Raw genomic sequence first — 25,960 nt, 5'->3', positions numbered from 1 at the left:
GAATTCATTGAAGTACCTACTGCTGTCGTAAGAACAAGACTACGTTGGCTTATGTGGACTTTCTCTAATATTTTTTAACATTTTTGCCGTGTTTTATTTGCTGCCGATCACGAATCAATCGGGATTTCGGCAGCAGTTAAAAAATAGGTACGTAATTGTACCAGATCTTTAACTCAGCGTTTTTTCCGTTTTAAAAGGGGAACTTTTGAAGTTTAATTTGGGTCTTCCTGCAGGATTAACATTTTCAGACGACGTTGATGCACTTGGTCTAGTTATGTACACTCGTAATTCTATATTTTGGCCATCCATACCACTTTTAAACTTTTTCACAAATTGCTTCTTTAAATCTTGACGCACTATTCCACTTGGTATTCAGTTTTGATGAATAACTGGTTAAAATATTTTTTAACCGTCTCTCAGACTCTTCTTTGAAATCTCGTAACTCATATTTTACCAATATAAACTGATAAAGGTGGAAATTTTAGTCGTTTTTCCCCTTATTTGTCCATTCTTCAAAAACCCCTTCCTTAAAATAGAGAGAACGTGTTCTGCAAAAAAAATGAAAAAAAAATGTTATGCAAATTTATGCAAAATGAAATATACACCATCATAAAATAGAATTATGCAAGTAAATAATATCAAAAATCTAGACCGGTGTCAAGCGGTGTCAAGTATTTGCTAGTCTATCAAAGTTCTAAAATGAAGAAAATCTCACCACGTTTTTAAGTGCATATTTATTGCTCTATACGAGCATTATTACAACTGATATGAACATGTTTTTATGAAAAATATAAAGTGCTTACCTTCAGTTATAAGATCTATCACCAAACCTTTTCATAAAATAACGTTTTACTTGTAAGAGATGTCGTTGAACGCATCACAAAATTGCAACTGATTAAATTGTGCAATTGCACTTACCTCATTAGCTGACTTCTGCACCCTATGGCTCATAAAATTAGAAAGTTAGACATAATCTATTAATGGGTTTGGGGGTTTCAACATGTTGTTTATCATATCTAATGACTCATTAGAGATAATTTGATAACGACTTTTGTCCACCTAGCTTGTTCTAGACGAAACACTGTGCGGCGCGCTCATTCTTTCTTCCGTGGTCACTTTTTAACACCGTGGGTTAGAAAGTGACGGACACCGTTTTATGACGCTGTCACGTAGACAAGAATGACCATTATATCCGTACTGATGTAGGTAAATCCAAATTGGTAAGTCAATGTTTTATTGTGGTTTTATTTGAAAAATGATCGTCAGTAGTTGATTGTAATAAAGATGACTCACGCTATAAGTAGAACGTCCCGGGTCCGGGCCACGTGATGTTTTCTATAATGAAAAAAGGAGTGTCGGATGCCTTGTCCCGCATCCGGGCCGTTCTAATGTGAGTTATCCTAATATCCATTACATATAATAATTATGTATACCCGCTAACCGTCCGGAGACCTTTATTGTATAAATTTTGGTCTGTGGGCGGCTAGAGCTTAAAGATTTTGTTTCAATTATTATTGCTAATGTGGAAAGTACTTTTTTAAAACAATGCCGTGGTTCTCATAGTAAGTTTGAAATACTTAACTATCAAATAATCAAAATAAGTAACTAAGCACATATCAATTTTTTGAAATGTTTTTCAATCAATTCCAGGAAGTGAACAGTATTAATGTTTTAAGAATTAATAGGACCTATCCAATGTCAGCAAAAAAAAAAAAATACTTCCACACTTTACACGTATATGCATACGCCTAGCTCCAGAACTAAATCTGTATTTAAACCAAAAGGACATCGATTGAATAAACATGTTTTTTTTTAATGGCAGTAATTTTTTTTTTTTTTTTTATTATGAATGGGCTTACTCATGGCCACAGACTAGCCGAGGCGTAGACGTGGCCTACGATGGAGCGAGCTCGCCCAGAAGGTGCCTGTTCACTCTTGATTTGAAGGTTGCCGGGTTATAAGAACACGGAAATATAGACGCCGGCAGGGAATTCCATTCCTTGGCAGTTCGCATAAGGAAAGTAGAAGCAAAGCGCTTCGTGCGAATTGGTGGAATATCTACCATGTAAGGATGGAAACCGGCCGTGCGTCTAAAAGTCCGATGGTAGAATGGGGACGGTGGTATAAGCTCGTGTAGCTCTTGGGCACACTCCCCGAAGTGCAGCCTGTAGAATACCGACAGGCTGGCGACTTTCCGCCGATGGGCCAAAGACTGAAGCTTAGCCGTTAGCTTCTTGTCGCCAATCATCCTCCTGGCTCTGCGCTCCACTGAGTCCAAAGCGGCGAGTTGGTATTTAGCTGAGCCATCCCACAGGTGGCTGCAATACTCCATACACGACCGGACTTGAGCTTTGTAAAGTGTTAGAAGCTGTCCAGGTGTGAAGAATCAGAATCAGAATCAGAATCAGAATTTTATTGGTAAAAGTCACAGAATTTTACATGTCAGGCATAAAAATATATTATAACTAATATGTCACATTTTTAAATTATATATCTTTCTTAACACACAGTTGGTTATTAGTTTAAGTTTAATTGTAAGATATTTTCACAACCATTGCCAGTTTAATATTGACTAAGTATGTATTACAATATTTATGAGTGGGCCAATGATATCATTTCAAAGTATTCGTCAATTGTGTAACAAGCCAAAACTAGTAACCGATTTTTAACCTTGTTTTTAAAAACTGTATCGCTGGGCGCGTTTAGTATGTCAGCTGGAAGACAGTTGTAAATTTTAGGCCCCAGTACACCGAGTGTTCCTCGAACCTTAGCTAGCCTCCGCGACGGCACGACTAGAAGGTGCTGGCCGCGCGTGCTCCTGCCGGGGGCATGGTGCTGGGCGCGAGTTGGATACGACCCGAGGTTGTACCGGACGTGTAGACAGGCTTCAAGAATGAATACGCTAGGTAGGGTAAGTATTTTCAGCTCTTTGAATAGGCTCCGAGCGGGATGATCGTGCGGTTTGTTAGCAATTATTCGAACGGCGCGCTTTTGGATTTTAAACACCTTTTCACGATCAGCCGCTGTTGCCCACAGGTCGATGCCATATATCAGGATGGAGTGGAAGTAGCCATAGTAAGCCTTTTTAATGTTATCAGCGGATAAGGTAGGAGCTAGCCTCGATAGCGCATAAGAAGCTGAGCTTAGCTTGCCGCAGATGGCATCTATATGGGGCGACCACGTGAGACCTGTGTCAATACAAAATCCAAGGTATTTTACCTGTTCGACTTGGGGTATGAGTATATTGTTTGACAATATATTAAGTTTCTCATTTTTAGTGTTCCTCAGCTGAAAATGCATTATATGAGTTTTTTCGACGTTAAGGAGCATCCCGTTGGCCTTAAACCATGACGTAATGTTATCGACTGCCTCTTTTAATTTGTGTTTTAAGTTAGATACAGTATCGGCGTTTACTATTATACATGTATCATCGGCGAACATTACATATTCCGGGTCAGTACTAGCCGCCGTGATGTCATTTTCCAGTAATAGAAATAAGTAATTTCCCATTGTCGATCCTTGGGGAACGGCACAACCTGGCAATGATTCAAAGCCAGATCTGGAATTGAGCACATAAGTACATTGCGTTCGGTTACGTAGAAATGATGCTATTGTTTGGAGAAGACTGCCTTCAACACCGTAGTGCTCCAATTTTTTTACAAGCAGTGAGTGGTCGACCATTTCGAATGCACGCGACAAGTCGCAGAATATAGCTGCAACTTGTCGCCTGCACTCGAGGTGCGTTAGCACTCGCGTGATCACATCGCGCGCCGCGTGCACCGTGGAGCGCCCCGGTTGATATGCATATTGTCGTTCATTTAATACATTATTAACAGTGAGGTGGTGCATTATTCTCTTACTCAATAAACGCTCAAACACTTTTGAGACGATCGGGATTAATGATATAGGCCTGTAAAATTTTGGTAGATGCATCTCGCCTTTACCCTTATAAACAGGTTGCACCCTAATAGTTTTTAAAGCGTCTGGATAGGCTCCTATTTCGACACAACTGTTAAATAACTTTAGTAACAGAGAGATTAGAACCGGTGGTAGATAGGTGAGAATGTGAGTGGACATGTCGTTTACATCCCTTGACTCTTTCACTTTTATGGACTGTATGGTTTTCACAATTTCATCGAGAGTAAAGTATTCAAACTGAAATGTAAGCAACTTATCCGACAGATATTTTTTTTAAGTAGGCGAGCGCAACATCAACAGCTGGCCCGGCGCTGTTATCAGTAGCCGTTACGTAATGTCGGTTCAGCTGATCGGCGGCGGAGGCGGCGCGCGCGGCGGGGGAGTCTCCAGGTGCCCGGCTCACGAGTACGTCCAGCGCGGTGTTCCCTGCATTTTTGTTGCGACAGGTCTCCGAGGCAACAACACGCCACACGCCACGACGCATGTCATTAGTATTTGCGATTACGTTGTTTATGTACTGCGTTCTCGTATGTTTTAATGCGCACGCATAACGCGTCTCAAGATTTAGTAAGTTTGAGAACGACTCAGGGTCTGTGTGGCCTCTAGACAACTTAACTTTAGATGAACGTATTTGATGGCGCAATTGGCGAACGTTATCATTGACCCACACATTTACAGGATTTCTAACAGGGCATTTTTTAAGTATCGCTTCACCTTATTTAGGACGCCCAGCTTTCTGGCCGCAGTTTGAGCTTTAGACTCAATGAAGCTGCCGAAGCTGAGGACTGAACTCAGCTCCATGCCGAGGAGTTCCAGACTGTCGGCAATAGGTACAGATGCACCCCGGAAAGAAGGAGTCAGGTCGAATGGACTCCGTTTTGCGGAAAATAGACACGCCTGCGTTTTGGAGGCATTGAACGTGACCAGATTGTCATCACCCCACTGGGAAACGAGACTAAGGGTCAAGTTCATTCGCTCAACCATGGCCTCTCTCTGTGAACGTATATCCTCCCTGCTGTCCCCTGCACTAGCCAAATATCTTTCAACAACCGTACTGTCATCTGCATAACCTACAATGCTGGGTTGCAGCATGTCGTTAATGTGGAGCAGGAAAAGGGTTGCGGAGAGAACAGACCCCTGAGGAACACCAGCGTCAATGGCCATGAGGTCCGAAGAGCAGCCATCAATAACTACTCTGATCGACCGTTCACTCAAGAAATCAGATAGCCAGCTACAAAAGTCATCAGGGATACCGTATGCAGGAAGCTTGCTAAGGAGACTTGCGTGCCAAACCCTGTCAAAGGCCTTCGAGATGTCCAGTGAAACAGCAAGCGCTTCACCGTTCCTCTCGATGGCCTCGCCGCAGCAGTGCGTGACATACGCTAAAAGATCCCCAGTAGACCGACCTCGGCGAAAACCATACTGACGGTCACTGAGCAGATCATTTGCTTCGAGGTATGCCAGCAGCTTGCCGTTAAGTACCCTTTCCATGACTTTACAGAGCATGGAGGTAATGGCGATTGGTCGGTAATTGCAGGGATCAGCACGACTACCCTTCTTGGGTACTGGCTGCACGTTTGCAAGCTTCCAGGATTTCGGCACCGTTCTTGTTTGGAGAGAGAGGCGGTACAGGCGTGTCAGTACAGGAGACAACTCAGGCGCACACTGCTTTAGTACACGTGCAGGTATACCGTCTGGTCCATTGGCCTTATTCACGTCAAGATTCTGCAGAGCTCGGCGTACCTCTTTTTGATGTATAGCAATTCTCTGCATAGAGGAACTGCATTGAGGTAGCGTAGGTGGAAGTTTTGAGCCTGCATCTAGACGTGAATTGCTCGCAAACAGAGAAGCAAACAAGTTAGCTTTCTCTGTCGCGGAGTGGGCCAGTGTCCCATCAGGTTTCTGCAGAGGTGGCAATGTGGGTCGGCAGAAGTTGGATTCGACCGCTTTCGACAGGGACCAGAACCGCTTGCTACCAGGAGGGTAGGAGGCGAGTTTGGCCCCTATTCGACTGACGTGGTCGAATCGAGCCTTTTGAAGCACCCGTTTGCAGGACTTGGCAGCTGAGTTAAAGGCTTTTTTCCTCGCGCGAACCCTCTGTGCTCCAGCTTTGGTATCGCGGGCTAATACCCAAGCCTGGTATGCAGACTGCTTAAGGGCCTCGGCTCTAGCACAGTCCGAATTGTACCATGCTCGGGTCTTGTGATCGAGCGATAGGTCGGAGAACGGAATGAAATATTCCATTCCCTGCCGAATCACATCAGCAACAGCCTCAGCAGAACAAGAGGGGTCACCCGAAGAAAAACAGACCTGCTGCCAGGGGAAAGACGCAAAGAAATGCCGCATCTCATCCCAGTCCGCTGACTCGTATCGCCATACTCTCCTCGTGCCCCTAGGGCAGAGATCAGGAGGAGAGTGGATCGACACGGATTTCACTAGACAGTGATCGGACGATCCTAGCGGAGCTGAGACCGAAACCGAGTGCCTGTCTGGATCAGTTGTCAGCAGAAGGTCAAGGCGATTGGGTGTATGGTCAGTAACATCCGGTATCCGCGTCGCAACATTTACCAGCTGGGTAAGGTTTAGGGATACAGCAAATTTGCGCGCTTCCCTCCCAGCGTGGCAGGTATTCTTGAACGGGAAGTCCCCAAGGAATACGAGTTGAGCCGCAGGGTACCGCTGTTGGGCTTTATCTGCCATCTCAGTAAGGTGGTCAAAGAGCCTAGTTGTCTCCTGGTTTCCGCTGTGCGATCGGTAGACACAGGCATACAGAGTTTTCTCTGAGCCCGAGTCAACCATAATCCACAAAATGGAAAACCTGGCAGCCTCAAAGCAACGGAGACGCTTGCAGCAAATGTCATCGCGGACGTACACACAGACCCCAGCACGTGCTCTGAACTTATGTTCCAGTGAGTAGCCTGGGTAGTTGAGGTACGACGCGTCCGCTGGGGTTTTGATTTGCGTCTCCGTCAAAAAGAATAGGTGCGGTTTTTCGGTTTCAAGATGGTGGTGGACCGGATCGATATTTGAGTGCAACCCCCTGATGTTGGTGAGGTGCACTTTCAATGGGAGGAAGTGCAGCCGGTGTTTAACCCTATTCTTTTTCCTTTTCGACTTCATGTTTGTGGAGTGTGGGATGGGTGAAAAAAATGCCTGTCGAGGTGTTGTGTTTACCAATTGGATCACTTGAGCTAATCCGGACAATGAGGAGCTCACTTGGAGACTGCGGGGACGCCCGAGCCCCCCTGAAATAACCCACCGGGTCCTCCCGTCCAGTCGCCATCTGGCACGGTGGAGCTATTCCAGGATTTTTCGCTAGGTGGCGGGGCAGCCTCTCGTACGTGGCTGTCGTACAATTGGGCCCCCAACTTCCTGCGGTCGGCCACCGGCAAGACCGTGCCTCGGATCCCGCTACCCTCCAGCGTGAGCCGCTCGGCCCGACGTCACTCAAGAATCCAAAAACCGGCATTATGCAACACAACTGACAGCCAATCATCCCCCAAAGGCAGTAATAATTTCTTTATTGATAAAAACAAAGAAATAAATAAACAAACATAATAAAACTTACAAAACTATAGGTAAAAACTTTGCCCCAGATCGCCGTCAACGGGCAAGGTGCCCAGAAGGCTGGCCGTATTTCCCCGCTGTATAGCGATGCTAATACGCTGGGCGAAATAGTGGCCAGCCCTCTCGTCACCAGAAGCCTCTATTAAGCGCGACGACAAGTCTTTGTACAGTCGACGCACACTTGGCCCCCGCAATTTGAATTAAATTATTTGTTGGAGAATGTGGTGTAGGTCCTTGTTAAGGATTCAAGATAAGTTTGCGATTTTATTCAATCAGAGCCTTACTGGTGAGTATAATAATAGACTGAAGTAGAAGCATTCGATCTTTAAAAAATGGATATTGATTTGATATCGACTCGTGTATCTCCCGCGCTTATAAATTGTTGCGAGTCACGGATGTCGAGATAATCTCGATGAGATAAAATTTCTTAACGATAAAAGTGTGATCGCGAGAGAAGTCAAACTACAGAATTGCATCTCGTTACGATTACGAGGTCAACGACATTACTTGACAAAAAAAAATGCTATTATGAAAACATATCTTTGCGTTTGATACTTACGGCTCGATTCTGAAAATGTATTAGATCTCTACTAGACCTCAACAAGTTACGATATGGATAATTTAAAGATATTTGTAAGATAGATATATTATGTCAAATTTGACGTTTCCGCGATTCTGGAGGCCCTCTTGAACGATTTCGACAAGTTATGACTTAGATATCCGAGTCACATCTAGTCGATATCTAATGTAAATCTAGTTGATCTCTATATCGTTTCTAGATCTTGTGATTATCTCGTTTCCCGAATAAGTAACACCTCTTTTAGACCAATTCTTCTCTGAGCGTGTCTCATGAACACCTATCTTGGATAGTACGTATGTAGGTACAGTTAGCTGCGAAAATTGCACGGAGAAATTACGAATGAATTCATTGATAAAGTCGCCATGCACTTTTGCGGCTGATGGTACCTACTAGAGTCTGTGCGGAAAGAGAAGAGTCGTGGGATTTGAGGGCGCGCCAGTGCTATTTTATGGTTTTTGCTATACTGACAACACTGGTCACGTGATTATAGTACGATACTAAAGGTCATGATACTTGAATCCCTTTTGTTCCGGTTTTTTACCACGGCTTACTAAACGGAGCCTGGTGGTGGTGTCGGCTCGTCAACTCAATCCTCTGATTTAGCGCAGGCACTACTTTTCTTTTTAAAAAACACTTTGATTTTATGTCTCAGATACTAAAAAGTGACTGCGATTGACAAAACTGCTAAAACTAGTTAAGAATCTGCCGAATACAACTGTAATTTTAGTACCAAACAAGATAGAATCTCATTTATGTACTGCCTAATCTGTGCAGTCCAACAGTTATTAAAACCGGGTAGATCGGGTAGAAATTGGGCAATAGAGCTGTAATTTTATCTGGGATATATTTCACCCATTGTAAACTTGACTTGTAATGTATGTGTACATTATTAATAATAAATATGAATATGAATATGAATACTGCATAAGTAGGTAGGCCTTATTGGGATATGTCCGGTTCTCTCATCTCACGATATTTTACTTCGCCGAAAAGTCACTGCTAAATATGAAATATAATTTCGTAACTAACAGAATACAGATCAATTTCGTAAGCAGTAAAGAAATATTTTATTAGAAAATGTTTTATTCAGAACCTAGTAAACGAACTTACAAATAAAGAAATATTTTATTAGAAAAAGTTTATTCTTTGTAATCGAAGTCTGAATTAAAATATTCAATGTCATTTATGTTTGAGCTAGCGTCAAAACAACCAGAGACCCTCATAGGAACTATCTTCATCTAAACTGGATGTGCTTGAATCCGGCACGTAGATTACGAATTCTTGCATATCACCTACTTTTAGCGGTCTTTTATTCGAGATACCGTAGGTACTTTTACACAATCCTGAAAAAGAAATTACATATAAATATGCATAAAATGGCAAGTATCAAGACTATTTGTCAGTTATTTTAAAGATCATGAATGACCTGCATATTTATGAAAATTAATATATTTTTAATGAATATACTTACCGATTATATACCGGAGACAAGTTACTTAGGGGGGTAATTATTTAATATTAAATACAACATCAATACCCGCGAATAGCGGAAACACGTTCCGCGACTTTTTGTAAGTAGATAGTCGGCTTTTAGCCCTTTTCTTCCCGCTGAAAAAACCGAAGAATGTTAAATATAATTTTCCCTGTGGTTTTATGTACGGTTTTATCGTGTTTTGAAAATATTTTATACATAAAACTTGCGGTTTTTGTTAATAAAAATATACATTGACAGAAGTTTGTTTACTTTTTACAAGACAGGTGTCAAAGGTTTGATTGCCATATAAAATTTAAAATGTTAGTTCCCGTTTCTGCCACGACTCTTCTCTTTCCGCACAGACTCTAGAGTTAGATCAAGATTAGTTGGCAGCGATTTTGCTAGCCCAGACTGTGCAAGTTTTATTTTAAACATCAAATTTCTATGAAGTGATGACGTTAAAATAACTGTGTAAGTGTTATTTTAACACTTAATAACACTTGCACTGTCTAGGATATCAATATCGCTGCACACTTGGTCTAAAGGTGACAGTCCATTGTCCATTCCCAACGACAGCTGCATTACTGTTCATTTTATTATGGAAATTGACAATAACAGCGACGCGTTCAGTACTAGGAGTGCAGCTGCGGTTAGAAATGGAATGTTACCATAACTCTATCTGGATCATCTACAGTCTAGGTGCGAGCGAGTTGCACTGACTACCTAATGTCATGTAATGTCAATGTCAAGTCAATAGCAAATCAAGATCAAAATTTCGAAGTTCCTACAAGTCGCACATGTTTTCACATTTCCATTTTACAATGTAATGCTTTAGAATTGCAATCAAGCTATCTCTGATTGCTTTACATAGTTGAGATATTTACCCCTTTAATTAATTAATGTCGTATTTATGTGGAATAAAAACTCGATGTTTAATTAGTAATCAGTCACTCTTCCGCCCACATTGAATTTTGGAAGACATGTCTTCTAATATGATCAAGTTTATTATGGCATATTAAAATTTTTGGTAGATAAAATAAGTACCTATAAGATAAATGTCCCATGCTTGACAGTGTCCTAATAGTTGCCAACTTTAATCTATTGGAATTAAGATGTCAAATATGTAGTTAGTAGGTAGGTACATACGCGTTTAATTTACCGATATCGCGTATGGGAGTGTGCTCACACCTACTTTAGTAGGTACTACCAATATTGTAAATTTTTAGTTTATTGGTTTATATGGAATCAGAGAGAACATTTTTTATCCCTAAATTAACCCCTTAAAGGACCCCTCCCTTAAATAAGGAACAGGAATCATGGGTGTTCTATGTATATAAGTACCTAATATAAGTATGTAAGTATATTGTCGCCTCTAGCACCCGCAATATAATAATTAATAACAAAGAACCTCGACTCATACGAACATACAAGTTTACTGACAAATCAAATTAATTAATTAATTAAATTAATTAATTTAATGTATCGTGACATGTAATATGATATTACCAATAAATATGATTATGATTATGATTATGATTATTATGATTACTGTCTGGCGCAAATCCTTTGAGTTCTATTCCATGAATGAATAACTGCCGTATTCGAACTTCAAGATATTCACAAGAGACGACACGTACTAGATCCATTCTAGATACGTTATAGTTTAGATATCAACTAGTTCTCTTTTGCAGCGCAATTAGGGCAACCAATGTTACTAGGCCAAGCAATAAGAAGGTAAAAGTCATGTTTGGTATCAAGGAACGTTTCCCTTATGTAAATTCTCTTAGATCCTCTCAAAATTTGCTCCTATCTGTGCCATCTTCCTCTTCCAAATTCTATAATTGCTCATTTACTTTTCGGGCCATTCGACTATGGAACTCCCTCCCTGTCGAGTTAAGACGTTCTCAATCTATTACCTCCTTCAAATCAAACCTTAAGGAATACTACCTTTCCCTACCTTAGTTTTTCATTTTTATAATATTGACACTGTTGTTTCTTTATTTAATATATACTTTTTATGTATGTCTATGTATGTTTATGGTTATACGTATTTAAGTATGTTTATCTATAGTAATATTTTGTGTTGTTAAGTTATTTTTTTCTTTGCGCCACCTACCGTATATTCTAATTCTTATGTCTCCGATACCCAAAGGTTGTCTGGAAGAGATCGCTCTTAAGCGATAAGACCGCCTGTTGTTACCTCTACTGTCTTTGTTTATGTTATTGTCCATTTATTGTAAACTACGTGTATGTGAGGTGTGCAATAAAGAGTATTGTATTGTATTGTATTGTATATTGCAAAATCCGAATCGGGCCTACAGTCTGCAATGCGTCCGTAATTTTACAATACACGCGGCCCGTCCAAGGACACGTCTTTGTACGTAGTTTAGACTAATTATAAATACTTTAAAGCAAAGAGCATATAATCACTACGTTTTAAGAGTCGGCACTCTCGAACAATCCTCGAACCGAATTATGAACGTACATATCCCAACACACCAAATACAGGCTTAAAGATCTCGCATCCAGGCCATAATTGTTAAAAAAAAACCACACACAATACTACCAACACAAAAAAAAACAACGCTAGGGCTCGACACTTCCAGTACCTACTGTTTATCGATATCGATAAATGTGCGATACGTGCTGCTGTATTTACCTACTGTACTACTGTAACAGTACATTTTGAGAATCACGTGGATTAATAAAATAAAAGAACATTATATATATAAACAATTTTATTTTACATGATAAAAATAACATAGTTTATTATTCAAGTAGGCATATTACAATATGCTGAATTCGCGCGCATTCTTTTTTAATCTGGTCCCTTTTTATTCAAGGCACTGGATGGAGAATGATTTCCACAAATGAACTTGTTTCCATTCAGCTTTTGAATAGGTAAATAAATACGCCAAATCCTCATTTCCTTTTCCTCAGCTTTGCCCATAATCGACATCTGAAATAAAGAGATTATCGATAAATTGGTCGTACACTATTCGTGTCATAGGTTACTTAGTTTTTTACTTAAAAATACTTTATTCACAAAATATTTTCGTTTTAATCATGGATTGTACACGACTAAAACTAATTAAATTAGTAACTTTTAACGACTCAAAGTAAAAAATGAAAATATTGCATACAAACAACAGTTTACCGACCTGTTCGGATCAAGTGGAAATTTGGCCAAAAATGCGCCAGTAGTTAGTCTTCTTACACACCCACTACAAACTTCACATTTCCTTAAAGATTTGGCCCCCATTTAAATAACAGCTAAAGTTATTTTACCAATTACAATAAAAAATAACCACGTATTTCCACGTTCACGACAATTCAAATGACGTTTGACGTTTTACTGCCAATCATACCAACCTAAAGAAAAGTAAGTATAATACGTCTATGTTAAAAGCAAGTATGGTATGTGCCACCAAAATGCAACAGCAGTCATTTTAATTCGATAAGATTATTTCTATGCCTCAATGTTGGTAACAAGTACGTTCTTAATTTATCAAAGTATGGGGTGTCGATGGGCTGCTTTAAAGTAATATTTTTTTGCAATTCGTTAAAACAAGTCCAACAGGAAATTACTTGGAGTAAATCGTACAGTCGCCATCAGATATACCGGAGCGGCCAAGGTGCTCACAAATATCTGAACACGCCTCTATCGTCAAGGCGTTAGAGCGCGTGTTCAGATATTGTGAACACCTTGGCCACACTGATATATCTGATGGCGTCTGTACCTACTAATTTAATTTTGGCTGCGCATATTAATAATTGTAACTTGTTCTACTTACAGCCGTATTCATAAACAGTTAGAGCATTGATCATCAGTTGCTGATAACCGGATGTCACAAAACGTGATTCATAAACACTTTTTAGCGCTAAACAGTTGATCATCTCTTTATTAAATCCTCGGAAAGTTACGGAGCCGAGGACCCTTCTTTATCTGTTTATTATCTGCTATTTTACAAGATGGCGGTCACAAAACAGCTGATTTTGGCAAGAGTCACAAGAGCAAGAGGAAAGAGTACGTTTTGGTTAAAATTCCAAATGTGAATGAAAAACAACTTGAATATGTGCAATTAATTACGTATTAGATATCTGGATATAGTACGAAAATGGCGCGAAACCTAAATATCCCGTTTTTTATAAGTTGTTTATGTGATTTTGTGTATGGTGATTTTCGTTTAACCAAAATATCGATGGCAACAGAATTCTATGATCGCGTAGTCGGAAAAATGCATCATAAACGGAGCTAGTTCCTCCCTCACAGCTATTAGGCGTTTGGAGAAATAGGTAAACCCTCAGATTCATTTAAATCTATGGCGGCCAGCTTCATTGCGCGCCATACAATCGCATTTAATTTTCGAAACCAAGTTTGGCTTGGCAAGTAATATTAGAGCGTTCTATTTATTAATTTAAGATCAGGGTGTTCGCATTTCGCAAACTTAAATTCAATTGAATTTCTGGCGCACATTTATACCTACCTATATAATATTATAGACCCTGTAAGAGTACATCAATCTCGTTCATAGTTTGCTATTGAATAACTTACCATTATACCTAATGAGATCATAATATTTACTACAGTTAACTTGTTTTATAGACATATTTAAACAACTGTGTTTAATAAATATCACAGGTAAGTAGGCACTACTTAAAAGTATCAACTTATTTACAGGTAAAAGAAGTGTGCACTCTGTCAGTCTGATAAAGTAATGAAAAATCTGAAGAAGTCACCGGTATATGCAGTCATTGCATAAGCAGTTTGCTCAATATTGGCTTTGAGCATAACGATTTGGCCTCCAGGTAAAAATATTGCATTAAATTATAGTCACCATCATGTTATCAATAATTAGTTGACGTAAGCTGAACTTCATAGAATGAAAGTTTCATTTATGTCAACTAATTATTCAGTATAGTTATCCAGGTTGGATTCTATACCTACCTGTTCTTGACGCTCAGGTTTCCAGTGCTCCCAAAAATGCACTGTTGGCTATTTGTAACTCCGCTAGTTGCCTGTAGGCTGCAGTGCTTAATATCAGATGGGCAGCACTAAACTTGTCTTGTCATTGTCTGGTATTAAAAAATACCTTTTAATTTTATTCTACATAAGAACCATTAATTACCAATATTATTTTTGAACTTCTTTGAACTAGGTACATAGCATGTACCTATGAATATCTACTTTATAAAAATTGTACACTTTCATTAGAACAATATTGCAAACACATGAAAATCATAAATATGTGCAAAATAGGGTCCTACTTTCCTTTTAGTTTCCTTTTTAGAACTCTCAAAATGATTTGCTATTTATGGAATTTATATGAACATTTATTTTCTAATAATAATCTGGTGTTTTATTTTATGCATGGTATGGTGTGACATAATTTATTTTAAGTACAGGAAACATCCCTATTAGACTGCCATCTGATATGTCTAGATACATTTAAGATTTTATTGCATTGTAATAAGAAAAATGGAATTTTGAGTATTTCAATATAGATACAGTCGCCTCCAATAATATGTTACTCTTCGAAGGCAGCAAAAATGTGACATGCTCTTATGGGCCTTTGTCGTGTAACATATTATTGCAGGTGACTGTACATCATTAATAACAATTGTACAAACCTTAACAAGTCAAAAAATATATTTAAGTAGTAAAATAAAACACCAATTAAATTAGAACAATTTTATTACTTCAACCTAAATCAAGGTTTCCATTATGATGTTTTTTTTTTCTTTTAGGTTTCTTGTTGATTTCCTGCTGGGACTTGCAGTGTACGGAGTCAGTTACACTTCTCTGACCAATATTCACAGCTGTTCGCAGGCCACAGCTTTTCTTCCAAAGCCTGGAGTTATTCAACAGTAACAGTGGCTAAAGATGGTACTTTCAGGATCTGAAAAGATGCAATAATTTGAATAAAAGTATTTTTGTATTCAACAATTTTCTTTAATTTTTAGCTTATGATGTAGTTATGGTAAACTAAGTATCATTTGAAGCTATAGACAGAGATCAATATGACTTCATTCATTACCTATTAGGTACTATAATATGATATCATTGTACATTGACCTTGCAAACTCTCTGGAATAGATGTCCAAACTGTCTGATGAAATATAGATTAGCCAACTTAATTATAACCAACTGTACGCAGAAAACATCTTATTTTTAATCAGCAGGTACACAGTTATTTAAATACTGCCTAATTTGTGAACCATCCTTCCCCGTAGTAAGTAGGTTGGCTAGGTGGCCGAGTATAATAACCATTGCATTGTTCCATGCATAAATAGCATTACAAAATTATTACTAACAAAAGTTGCACCTACAAGTAAACTCGCGACACAAAGGCTTGTTACAATAAAACATCACTTGTACATATAATTATCATTTGGTTCCATTGTATGGTTAAGAAATATAATACCTATATTAGGTAGGTATGCATAATTTTAAACAAATACACCAAGCTCCACAAAGCACGGATAGATTTACCAAATTTATAAGTTTTATAACCTTTAAATAATGTCAAAGCTGTCAATGCAAGTGTCATTGTTAACACGTTCAGATACAACATTTTATGTAGTTACCTATGTCTATAATATATTATAAATAGATGGTCATGCCCAAAATTTGAACTGTACCTAGAGTTATCATCAAAATCGCTGCAGACTTTTCTTGGTCTAACTCTAAACACTGCAGGTATGAGGTAAACAAGAAAGTATAGGACATTGTTCATACCTGATTTAGTGAGTTTGAATGGACCTTGGTTTTGTTGACCCGTTGTGAATTTCTGCCGCAACCAGAATAAATTAGTGTGAACTCATGAACCATTATTCAATGGTTCTTCTTGCGGAGGCGACTGGAGGCCTGGTACGGTATCTGGCTTCGACTTCTTCTTTTCGCTAATTATGCACTTCGGCTAGAACCCCACTTCTTTCGACTCCATTCCACATAATATTGAAACTAAAAGCAATAAGAGATAGGTATATCAACATTGCAGTGACCTCATATTATTACTTATTGCTGTATAGGATACTTGTCTGTAAACGTAGTTACTTACCAAGTTTTATAAAATTACCGGCCATGCAGCAATCTTTGTTTATTTTTGTGGCACAGAAGCTATTTTAATATGAGATAATTCCGAAAATTAGTCAAAATAGTAAATCAACTTTTTCATGATATTACGATTGGCCGCTAGTGCTGCTGTCAAACTTTTTTTTTAAATTAATGTTCAGCCATATTTTTGTCTATGATGTGCCAAGATGCCAACATAACGCGTCTAATCTGCTTATTAGTTAAGAAGCCCCTAATAAACGTTTATAAATCATGGTTCTTATCAACGGCTTATTAAGCCTAAACAGTGGATTAGCTAATAAGCTGATCATTCCTCATTTAAGGATTTTTTATGAATACGGCTGCGGTATCCATCTATAACGTATGCTTGCAACGTCATGTCTTGAGCATAAGATTTTTATAGGCAGACGACACTCACGCGCCACTTCACGAATGAGTACCTATAATAATTATGTATAATATTTGTTTATTTTGCTGTTGATTTTTTTCGTTAGTCTTTAATTAAATTTGGCTGATGTGAAGAGCTCCTCATTCTGGACAGAATAAATAATATGAAATCAGAACTTGGCCCGAGGAAACAATGAAGTTTTCTGTTGAGATACAACAATTAAAGTTGTTTATAACAATTGATTTTTTTGAAATTGCGCTTTTGTTGTACGGAATATGGAACTCTATCCATTTTTATCGAGATCTGAGGAAATGATATCGATCACAAAATATTTATCGGCTCATAATCATTTTGCATAACGCTTTTATACCCACTATATTATTGTTTTTTTTTTATCACTTTATTGTACACAACACAGGTTTACATAATATTTACAGAAATAAAGGTACAAAGGCGAACTTATCCCTGTAAGGGATCTCTTCCAGCTAACCTTCGAGTAGATGAGGGGAGAATGCAAATTAGATAGACAAACTTACGGAATGCACAGTAATGTTTTAAAAGTAACTAACCAAAATGTAATTTAATATATAGTAATATATAGTATTTTTTTATATAGGCTAGTTTGCCACTGACATGATACAAAAATACAGTAGGTAGTAGACATATTGTACCACAACATGCGGCGTCCATTCTACATTATTAACTTGTCTCTGGTTCTAACAACGTTAAGTAATTGCTTCATCAAGATATTCATTGGAATCTTATTGGCATTTTACTTGTATCATTAACTGCATAGTTCGTTCTACTTTGTATGCCAGTTACATTGTAAGTAGGTACGTATTGAAGGTGTTTGATAAAGAATTAAGAAAATTCCATTTGTAGGGAGATTTTTCATCCGACCCGATAACGCGAAGGGTTAATATGATCATAGCCTGGCGTTGTCAATTAAGTAGGTATATCTATATACCTACTTCAATTAAATGTAATACTCCTATTTCAATTACAATCTTATTAAATGTATTATACCTAAATCACTAAGTATAATATTTATTATGAACAAAGCTGAGCACAAATAATTAAATACAAAAATTCAAATACTTTCATATTCCCTTAAGCCGAACACTGACTAACTAACAGGCCGCCGGACGACATCGGCCTGTCAGTTAGAATAAAAATGTGACAGTTCCAAACAACTGACCGGCCGATATCGTCCGGCGGACTGTTAGTCAGTGGTCGGCTTAGCTTTCAACTTCACCAACTCATATTTTCTTAAATTATTATCAACGTCGTTTCAAAACTTTTTTTTTGAATCCTAAATAAGCAAGCGATTCGTCATCGCGATAGTCATCAATTTTAAATACCAATGTTGTGATTGAAGGTTATTTTGCTAACCCTTATTTTTAAGAAATTGCATCATAATATCAAAAGTGTATATCAGAAGTAATGAAATAGTTGATTTTGGAAATCGGTGACTATCTGTGTGTTTGTGTGATCCTGATCCAAGACCATCTTACGATTAGACAACTTGTATAAGTTTAAGGTCTAATACTAAAATAAATGATGAATTGATGATATAAACGTGTTGAAACAAAAACAAAACATCGTTTCACCAATATTTAATATGTAAATTGGATTATTTAACATGAGTTCAGATTATAAATAGGTACAGTCACAGACGCCAACATTATATATCAGAGTGGCCAAGGTGCTCACAAATATCTGAACACGGCACTATTATCAAGGCGTTAGAGCGCGTGTTCAGATATATTTGAACATCTCGGCCGCTCCAATATATCGGATGGCGACTTTATAACATTATTTACATTTTACAGGATTATAGAATCCGTTTTAACAAGGGCGGTGAGTTTTCAGAAGTTTACCATCCTCCGTACTGCGCGCCATAACCGAGTCCATGGCCCAATCCAAGACCGGCGTATCCCAGGCCGTTACCAAGACCTAGGCCGTGAGCGCCATAACCGAGGCCGAGACCATGGGCGCCATAAGAGACGGCGCCATGAGCGATGGGAGCGGCATAGGCGGCGTGAGCTAACGGAGCGGCGTGGGTAACGTGGGAAGAGTAGGCTACGGGCGCGGCGTGGCCGGCGTATGCCAAGGGAGCGGCGTGGGCGAGAGGAGCGGCGTACGTGGCGGGAGCGGAGTGGGCTAGAGGAGCGGCGTATGCAACGGGAGCGGCGTGGGCGAGAGGAGCGGCGTATGCAACGGGGGCGGCGTGAGCGGCGATGGCGACCGGAGCCGGGTGCAGGCCAGGATCTTTGCGCACAACAGCGTTAAACCCAGTATGCGCGTCAGCGGCGTAGTCGACAGTGCGCTTCGTGCCATCAGACTCCAGCAGCGAGTACTGCCCGCGCACGCTGTCGCCCACGCGGGTCTCGTGCTGGCTCTTCACGTCGCCGGTGTGGGGGTCCGACACTCCATACGAGTACTCGTAGCCTCCGTGGGAGGGGCTGCTTTGGGCTACCGCCACGAGTAGAGCGAGGACTGCGATCTGACGAATAAAATAATGATTAATTAATAAACATTGCAAAAAATGTTTTTAATAGTCAATGTCGACTATCTAAATGTCTTTGAACAGTCCAGTTTACAAACATCTTAACAAGGCAACGTTCCGAAAATACGCCTCTAAGAAACTGAGAATAAGGTCTTATTTGTAAATATATTTTTGGAAGTCGGCTTGTAAAGATTTTTGTGAACTTGACCGAACCTAAAGTATATGCACAAGTACCTACAATAAGGGATTTTAATTTCTATTCCAAACACCGAATCCTATATATAAATAAATAAAAAGCTACAAATGGGAACACAATCGTTACAAGTAATTTTCAAATTTATTTGCCAGAACGTTATCTTGTATTAATTATTCATATTATTCATAGTAAATAATCAACTTTTGAAAGCGCCAGATAAAATCGAAACTAGCAACTCAATTTCACGTTCGTTGATTCGATAAGTTACGCACATTTTAATTAATGACTATTTTAATTAATTAAACTCAACGCCGACTTGTGTCATCGATATTTACCTTTGAAAACATGTTTGTATTGTTTGTTGTCTACACCACGAATGATAATGAACCGGGGGCGCACGTATTTATATGGTAGAGTTATTAAAATTAAAATGTACGAATATGTAACGCATTCCGAGCGCCGAAAGGAAGTGTTATGATACTCTGAGTGACCTACGCTCGCGGAAACCCCTTTCGGTTTTGGCTCATAAATAATGCTAATCCGAGCAAATTTAATAAAAAAATATACAATGTTTCTTTTGGTCTAAGAAATAGTTGCAAGGTCAGTGTATTAATTATTGTCCTGATTGAACATTATACTTGAAGAAAATATTTAACAGGGAATATTGGGAACAGGGTACATATAATCGTCAGAAAGAGACACTTTACACATAACTACCTACATAGGTAGTTGAGCATACTCTGTATACACTTACTCTTATGTTAGAACATCAACGATCGTAAATATGCATATATATTGAAAACGTAATATATGATCTGGTTTTATAATTTGCAATGTTTTCATGTGCCTAACTGTTTGATTTGAATATTGGTAAGCGCCTTTACTGGCATCCAGTTGAGATGAGCATACGTATTTAGGTATTAAAGTGAGTAGTTTATTATTTTATGGTATGTATTTTACATGGTACCATCGAGTAAATCTGACAATGAAAACGTTATTACGTCAAGCTATAACTCGATGGGTACACTACGGTTGACATTATAGCTTGTACTTATATAAAATTGTATTTCAGATACTGTATGAAAAATACTAGGTATTCCAATATCATATCAGATACATATTTACGTACATATACATTTCATCACAGATCACTATCACTAATTTGCAAATATTGTAGGTGTGCAATATCTGACGAGCAAAAGTTCCGTTACTCCTCATAACTCATACTCATAAGATTACCAAATATTGTTAGCTATATGATATATCCGTCATGCTTCAGCTCTGACCTCCAGCCGGCCAATATAGAGCCGCTGCGCGAATATAAATAGTATTAAACTTCAGCAGTAATCAGTTGTAAGTAGAAGTCGACCAAATAAACATTCTAAAATGGCAGCGAAGGTAAATTTTAAATATAATGCTCAAATTATTTGACTTGAATGGATTAGAATTATGTATTTGGTTTTAGGTGATTTTGGATCTACTTTGATTGTTTGTTTGTCAAGTTAAAATCAATTCCATTTTATTTCAACAAGTGCTCTTGCTGGACTGGACTTACCTAAAATGATATATAAAATTATCTTTTCTTTTACAGTTTGTCGTTGTAGCCCTTTTGGTGGCAGCTGCGCAAGGCAGCGCGGTGCACGGTGGCAATTACAACACCTTCTCCTACGGAGTATCAGATCCTAACACCGGTGATGTGAAGGATCAGCATGAGACACGCGTGGGCGATAGCGTCCGCGGGCAGTATTCCCTCCTGGAGTCTGATGGCACGAAACGCACTGTTGACTACGCTGCTGACCCACATACAGGATTCAACGCCGTCGTGCGCAAGGATCCTGCAATTGGACATGGTTACGGTGCTGGTTATGGCGCTGCCTATGGCGCTCACGCCGCTCCTTTAGCGTACGCTGCACACGCTGCTCCTCTCGCCTACGCCGCTCCTGTCGCCCACGCCGCTCCTCTCGCCCACGCCGCTCCCCTGGCTTACGCAGCCCACGCTGCTCCCGTAGCCTACTCTTCCCACGTCGCTCACGGCGCTCCTCTGGCTCACGGACTCTACGGTGCTCAAGGACTCAGCCTGGGCTATGGCGCTCAAGGTCTTGGACTCGGATACGGCACTCACGGCCTCGGTCTTGGCTACGGGAATGGCCTCGGTTACGCAGCTGGTCTCGGCTACGCTGGTGGACTTGGATACGGCCGTGGCCTCGGCTATGGCGCCCACTACGGAGGATGGTAATTTAATAAAGCCTTCCCTGTAAAATACCAAACCAAAAGTGATACTCAAATGAAAAGCTGTGATTTATACTGAAAATAAAAATTGTATTTATGAATAAATGACATGAAACGTACTAGAATATTTATTGGCCTATGACACATATTTGAGACGTACGGCCCTATTCGGGAAATGAATTAGAGATTAACTAGACACGATATAGTAAAGATATGTGGCGTCCCACGGTAAAGGTACCTTATGGCGGTTGACGTTTACGCTATTATTAACGCCGCTCCAATATTATTGCGGCGCTATGCGTCGTAAGCGCCGGCCATCATAAGGTACCTTTTTTCGTGGAACGTCACATGTCTTCACTATTTCATATCTAGTGAATCTCTAATTCATTTCCCGAATCGAGCCGCAAGATTTAGATTCGTGTCGAAAGATATACTGGCTGATTTTGTGGTACCACCTATACTTCTAAGAAGTAAATAATTAGGTCATACTAAACCACATCCATAGAAAACATTGACATATTTAAAATGATTTGACATCTCAGACTCTCAGAGTATGGCTAGATATAACAAATCATTTCTATAACATGTCTTGATCCAGTGAAAGTCGCCTACGCCCCCCCCCCCCACATCTAGCGTCTTTCGAGCGTCGGCGTCTACAACTCTATGGCCGCTGCTCGACGCAACGTCGACGCAACTGTGCAGCGACGTCTTTTTCCATAGCGCTGACCAGACACCGACAGACGCCGACGCTCGAAAGACGCTAGATGTGGGGGGGGGGGGGGGGGTAAGGGCAGCCAACAACACCAGATTTTTTTTAAACCTAATATTTAAAGTGGTACAGTCAGCATCAAAATAGCGGATCTAGTCGTCAAAAGTATCGTACCATTCTCTAGTATGTTAGCTGACCAAAAAGAGATAACATATTTGTATGTAGAATTACGAGTATTAGACTGTAAGGCGGGATTCCACTAGTGTGCGGACACGAGCATTTTTGAACTGCATTATGCTTGTGCCGCACAGTGCCTAGCGGCGCGATTCGGAAAATGATTTAGAGATTCACTAGATATGAAATACTTAGTAAAGATATGTGACGTTCCATGGCAACAGTGAGGATGGAGATGAGGCTGCTGAGTCATATTTTTTTTTGTATGTAAATTTAGTTTTCATAATGCGATAGCGTGTGGTATCATATTATGAAAGGGCTTTTTGAGGCGATTCTAAAAATATACCACATTTCAGCAATTTTTTCAAAGAAAACAAAAATAATTTTCAAAACATACCAAGTCCACGATATGGCTGATTTTTTTGCACATTATACCAATACTGATTCATTTTGCACAAGCAAATTTTAAAATAATTTTATAAGTATTTTAGTTTTTTTTTTTTCAATATTACAAAGTGACACAGTTCTACTTCAGTACCTAAATATTTTAATACATGACTCCCTGCTGGCACCTCTATATGCCAATATTGTAAGTTTGCATATGGTAATGAGTATATACAGTAGGTATGTAACTGAACGAAAATCAATTTCTCAAACCCGTTCATATTTAGCTCATACAGAGCAACTTTTGTTATGGGGCCAACTTCGAAAACGCGGAATAAAAATTAATGTTTCATACATTTTGCTACTCTGTTGTTGCAATTTCCTACGGGAGAGTCAATATTTTTTCACGATTTCGGGGTTGGTCCCATAGTAAAAGTTGCTCAGTATGACCTAAACATTAACGGGTTTGAGTATAATTGCTTGTCGTTCAGTTACATACTGTATATGTTCTGGGATATTAAGACCTCGGACGTCTAAGTGCCTTTCACGCACTGATCCTATTATTGCCTGTTATTTTAAATGCTTTATTTAAAAACAATACCTAAGAACAGTGTACGAGTAAATTCAAGAGACCTAACTATGTACCTCCCTACGGAGTAATTGCATACCTTAGACAAGGACCTAACTAATTATATGAAACAAACCGTAAAAAAACGATTAAGTAGGCGTGCATTTATATTACTAGCTTTAATTTTTTGCACCCGAGAGTCAAGATAATATCTAGCAATAAAAGTTAAATGCGTGTGTTTACTTATGACAAGGCAGGTTCTTGCTGAGTCATGTTCTTATTCATTATAGTTTATAGTATAGTTGGTATCAAGCGTTCATTAGGTATATAGCCGAATTTACTCCTGAAACTATTTATATCTTCAGAGATACACAGCTAATTTTAGTACAGTAAAGAAGTACACATTTAATTGTACGTTGAACTAGTTTGCATCTTTAGCTCAAATCAAAGCTAATCTAAGCGATGAACAGCTGGAATACATTTTTACCTACTTGAGACTCCAATAAGGGAAACGTAATATACCTATTAGGTACCTTAATTATAACTATGTAGCCGATTTTTGAATTTCAAACACTCGAAGTCGTGATTTGTATGTACCAATATCTATTGCTAGGATTTCAAATTTAACAATTCACCGTTTTCTACAGACTTGAGAGTAGCGAAATCGAGCGCTCGAAATTCAAAAATCGGCCCCCTGGGTTGTTAACTTTTTTTTGTCTGAATTATTTAAATAGGTAGGTACTGTATTCACGTGCAAGTGTTGTTTTTCCTGTCAAATTGGTTAACATTGTTCAAATTCCTTAAGATATTGTGTAATAAAGTGGTAACTTCTTCCGAAACTCATAAACTATTCAATTACTTATCTCGAATTTCTCAATGTCCTGCTACCCTTGATTGAGACCGTGCACCCAATCCGCATAACACAAGACACAATAAGGTAATCCTTGTTATACCTTATTTCATATTAATAAGGTGTACGATTGGTCGGTGAAATGATTGTCGTTTGTAAGTATGACGCACGCACGCGGACGCGGTACTGACCTCCGAAACATAAATGCACCGCTATGGGTGTATATAAATAGTTGTAGAAACCCTAAGTATATCAGTTGCAAGTCGAAGTCGAGCAATTACACTTACAATAATGGCTGCGAAGGTAAATAAAATAATATTAAAAAATATATGTATATAATATTAATAAAATGCAGAGGGCTTTTAGAGCCAGATAATAGTAATATAGTAAGTAACACTATCGATTGAGCTGGTAATTTTTTTAGGGTTAGAGTTGCCAGGACTTTACGAGTTGAAACGAACTATAATGTTTTACTATCTAGGTACTTGGGTAGGTACGTGACAAAAAATATTACACGGATCTAAAAAAATGTTTTTGTTTACAGTTCGTCGTTGTAGCTCTCTTGGTGGCGGCCGCCCAGGGCAGCGCGATCCATGGCGGTAACTACAACAGCTTCTCCTATGGAGTGTCGGACCCCCATACCGGCGACGTGAAGAGCCAGCACGAGACCCGCGTGGGCGACAGCGTGGTCGGCCAGTACTCGCTGCTGGACTCCGACGGCACGAAGCGCACCGTCGACTACGCCGCTGATGCCCACTCCGGATTCAACGCTGTTGTGCGCAAGGACGCTCTGCTGCACGCCGCTCCCGTCGCCATCGCGCACGCCGCTCCCGTCGCCATCGCGCACGCCGCTCCTCTGGCCGTCGCTGCTCACGCCGCTCCTCTGGCGTACGCCGCCCACGCCGCTCCTCTCGCTCACTCCGCCTACTCTACCCAAATCGCCCATGCCGCTCCCCTGGCCCACATCGCTCACGCTGCCCCCATTGCCCACACCGCCTATGCCGCTCCCATCGCCCATGGCGCTATCGGCTATGGTGCCCATGGCGCCATCGGCTACGGTGCCCAGGGTCTCGGTCTTGGTTACGCCGGTCATGGACTCAGTCTCGGCCATGGTCTTGGATACGGTCATGGACTCGCCTGGTGAATGTAGTATCTGTATATGTGGTTAGTTAATGAAGAACGGCTGTGTTGACAAATAAAATGAAATATTTAATTTAAATGACGCTTTATTTTCCTTAATTTTAAACTTCTCGTCGTAAACGGACTGTCCATAAAATAATTATTTTACCGAAGAAAGAAACTCTTAATACACAGAATTTTTGTTCTTTCGGCGCTATTT

At 39.6% G+C, this 25,960-nt stretch overlaps 3 protein-coding genes and 1 long non-coding RNA gene across 5 annotated transcripts; 2 read left to right on the top strand and 2 right to left on the bottom strand.

Moving 5' to 3' along the window:
• Nucleotides 1–15,330: 15,330 nt before the first annotated feature.
• On the bottom strand, nt 15,331–16,946 carry LOC134664022 (uncharacterized). The gene is made up of 3 exons (XR_010098193.1): nt 16,601–16,946; nt 16,279–16,503; nt 15,331–15,439 (listed from the first exon to the last, which is right to left on the bottom strand). It is a non-coding gene; the product is annotated as an uncharacterized LOC134664022 (long non-coding RNA).
• A 1,903-nt stretch (nt 16,947–18,849) lies between these two features.
• On the bottom strand, nt 18,850–20,241 carry LOC134664008 (cuticle protein 8-like). The gene is made up of 2 exons (XM_063520573.1): nt 20,043–20,241; nt 18,850–19,508 (listed from the first exon to the last, which is right to left on the bottom strand). Exons 1-2 carry the CDS (start codon nt 20,052–20,054, stop codon nt 18,879–18,881), a joined length of 642 nt encoding a protein of 213 aa, XP_063376643.1. The 5' UTR covers nt 20,055–20,241; the 3' UTR covers nt 18,850–18,878.
• An 828-nt stretch (nt 20,242–21,069) lies between these two features.
• On the top strand, nt 21,070–22,055 carry LOC134664006 (larval/pupal rigid cuticle protein 66-like). Of its 2 annotated transcripts, XM_063520572.1 has the most exons (3): nt 21,070–21,105; nt 21,299–21,636; nt 21,673–22,055. In XM_063520572.1, exons 1-3 carry the CDS (start codon nt 21,094–21,096, stop codon nt 21,941–21,943), a joined length of 621 nt encoding a protein of 206 aa, XP_063376642.1. In that variant the 5' UTR covers nt 21,070–21,093; the 3' UTR covers nt 21,944–22,055. The 2 variants fall into 2 exon arrangements, with proteins under 2 accessions (XP_063376642.1, XP_063376641.1); XM_063520571.1 differs by having other exon boundaries at nt 21,299–22,055.
• A 2,759-nt stretch (nt 22,056–24,814) lies between these two features.
• Nucleotides 24,815–25,840, top strand: LOC134664010 (larval/pupal rigid cuticle protein 66-like). Its single transcript, XM_063520575.1, has 2 exons — nt 24,815–24,924; nt 25,166–25,840. The coding sequence occupies exons 1-2, from the start codon at nt 24,913–24,915 to the stop codon at nt 25,763–25,765; spliced, it is 612 nt and encodes a 203-aa protein (XP_063376645.1). The 5' UTR covers nt 24,815–24,912; the 3' UTR covers nt 25,766–25,840.
• The last annotated feature ends 120 nt before the right edge of the window (nt 25,841–25,960 follow it).

This window comes from Cydia fagiglandana, chromosome 4 (assembly GCF_963556715.1).
Source record: "Cydia fagiglandana chromosome 4, ilCydFagi1.1, whole genome shotgun sequence".
In the NCBI taxonomy this organism is placed as follows: Eukaryota; Metazoa; Arthropoda; class Insecta; order Lepidoptera; family Tortricidae; genus Cydia; species Cydia fagiglandana.
Note: the sequence above shows the minus strand (reverse complement) of the source record. Positions and strands in the feature narration are given on the sequence as shown.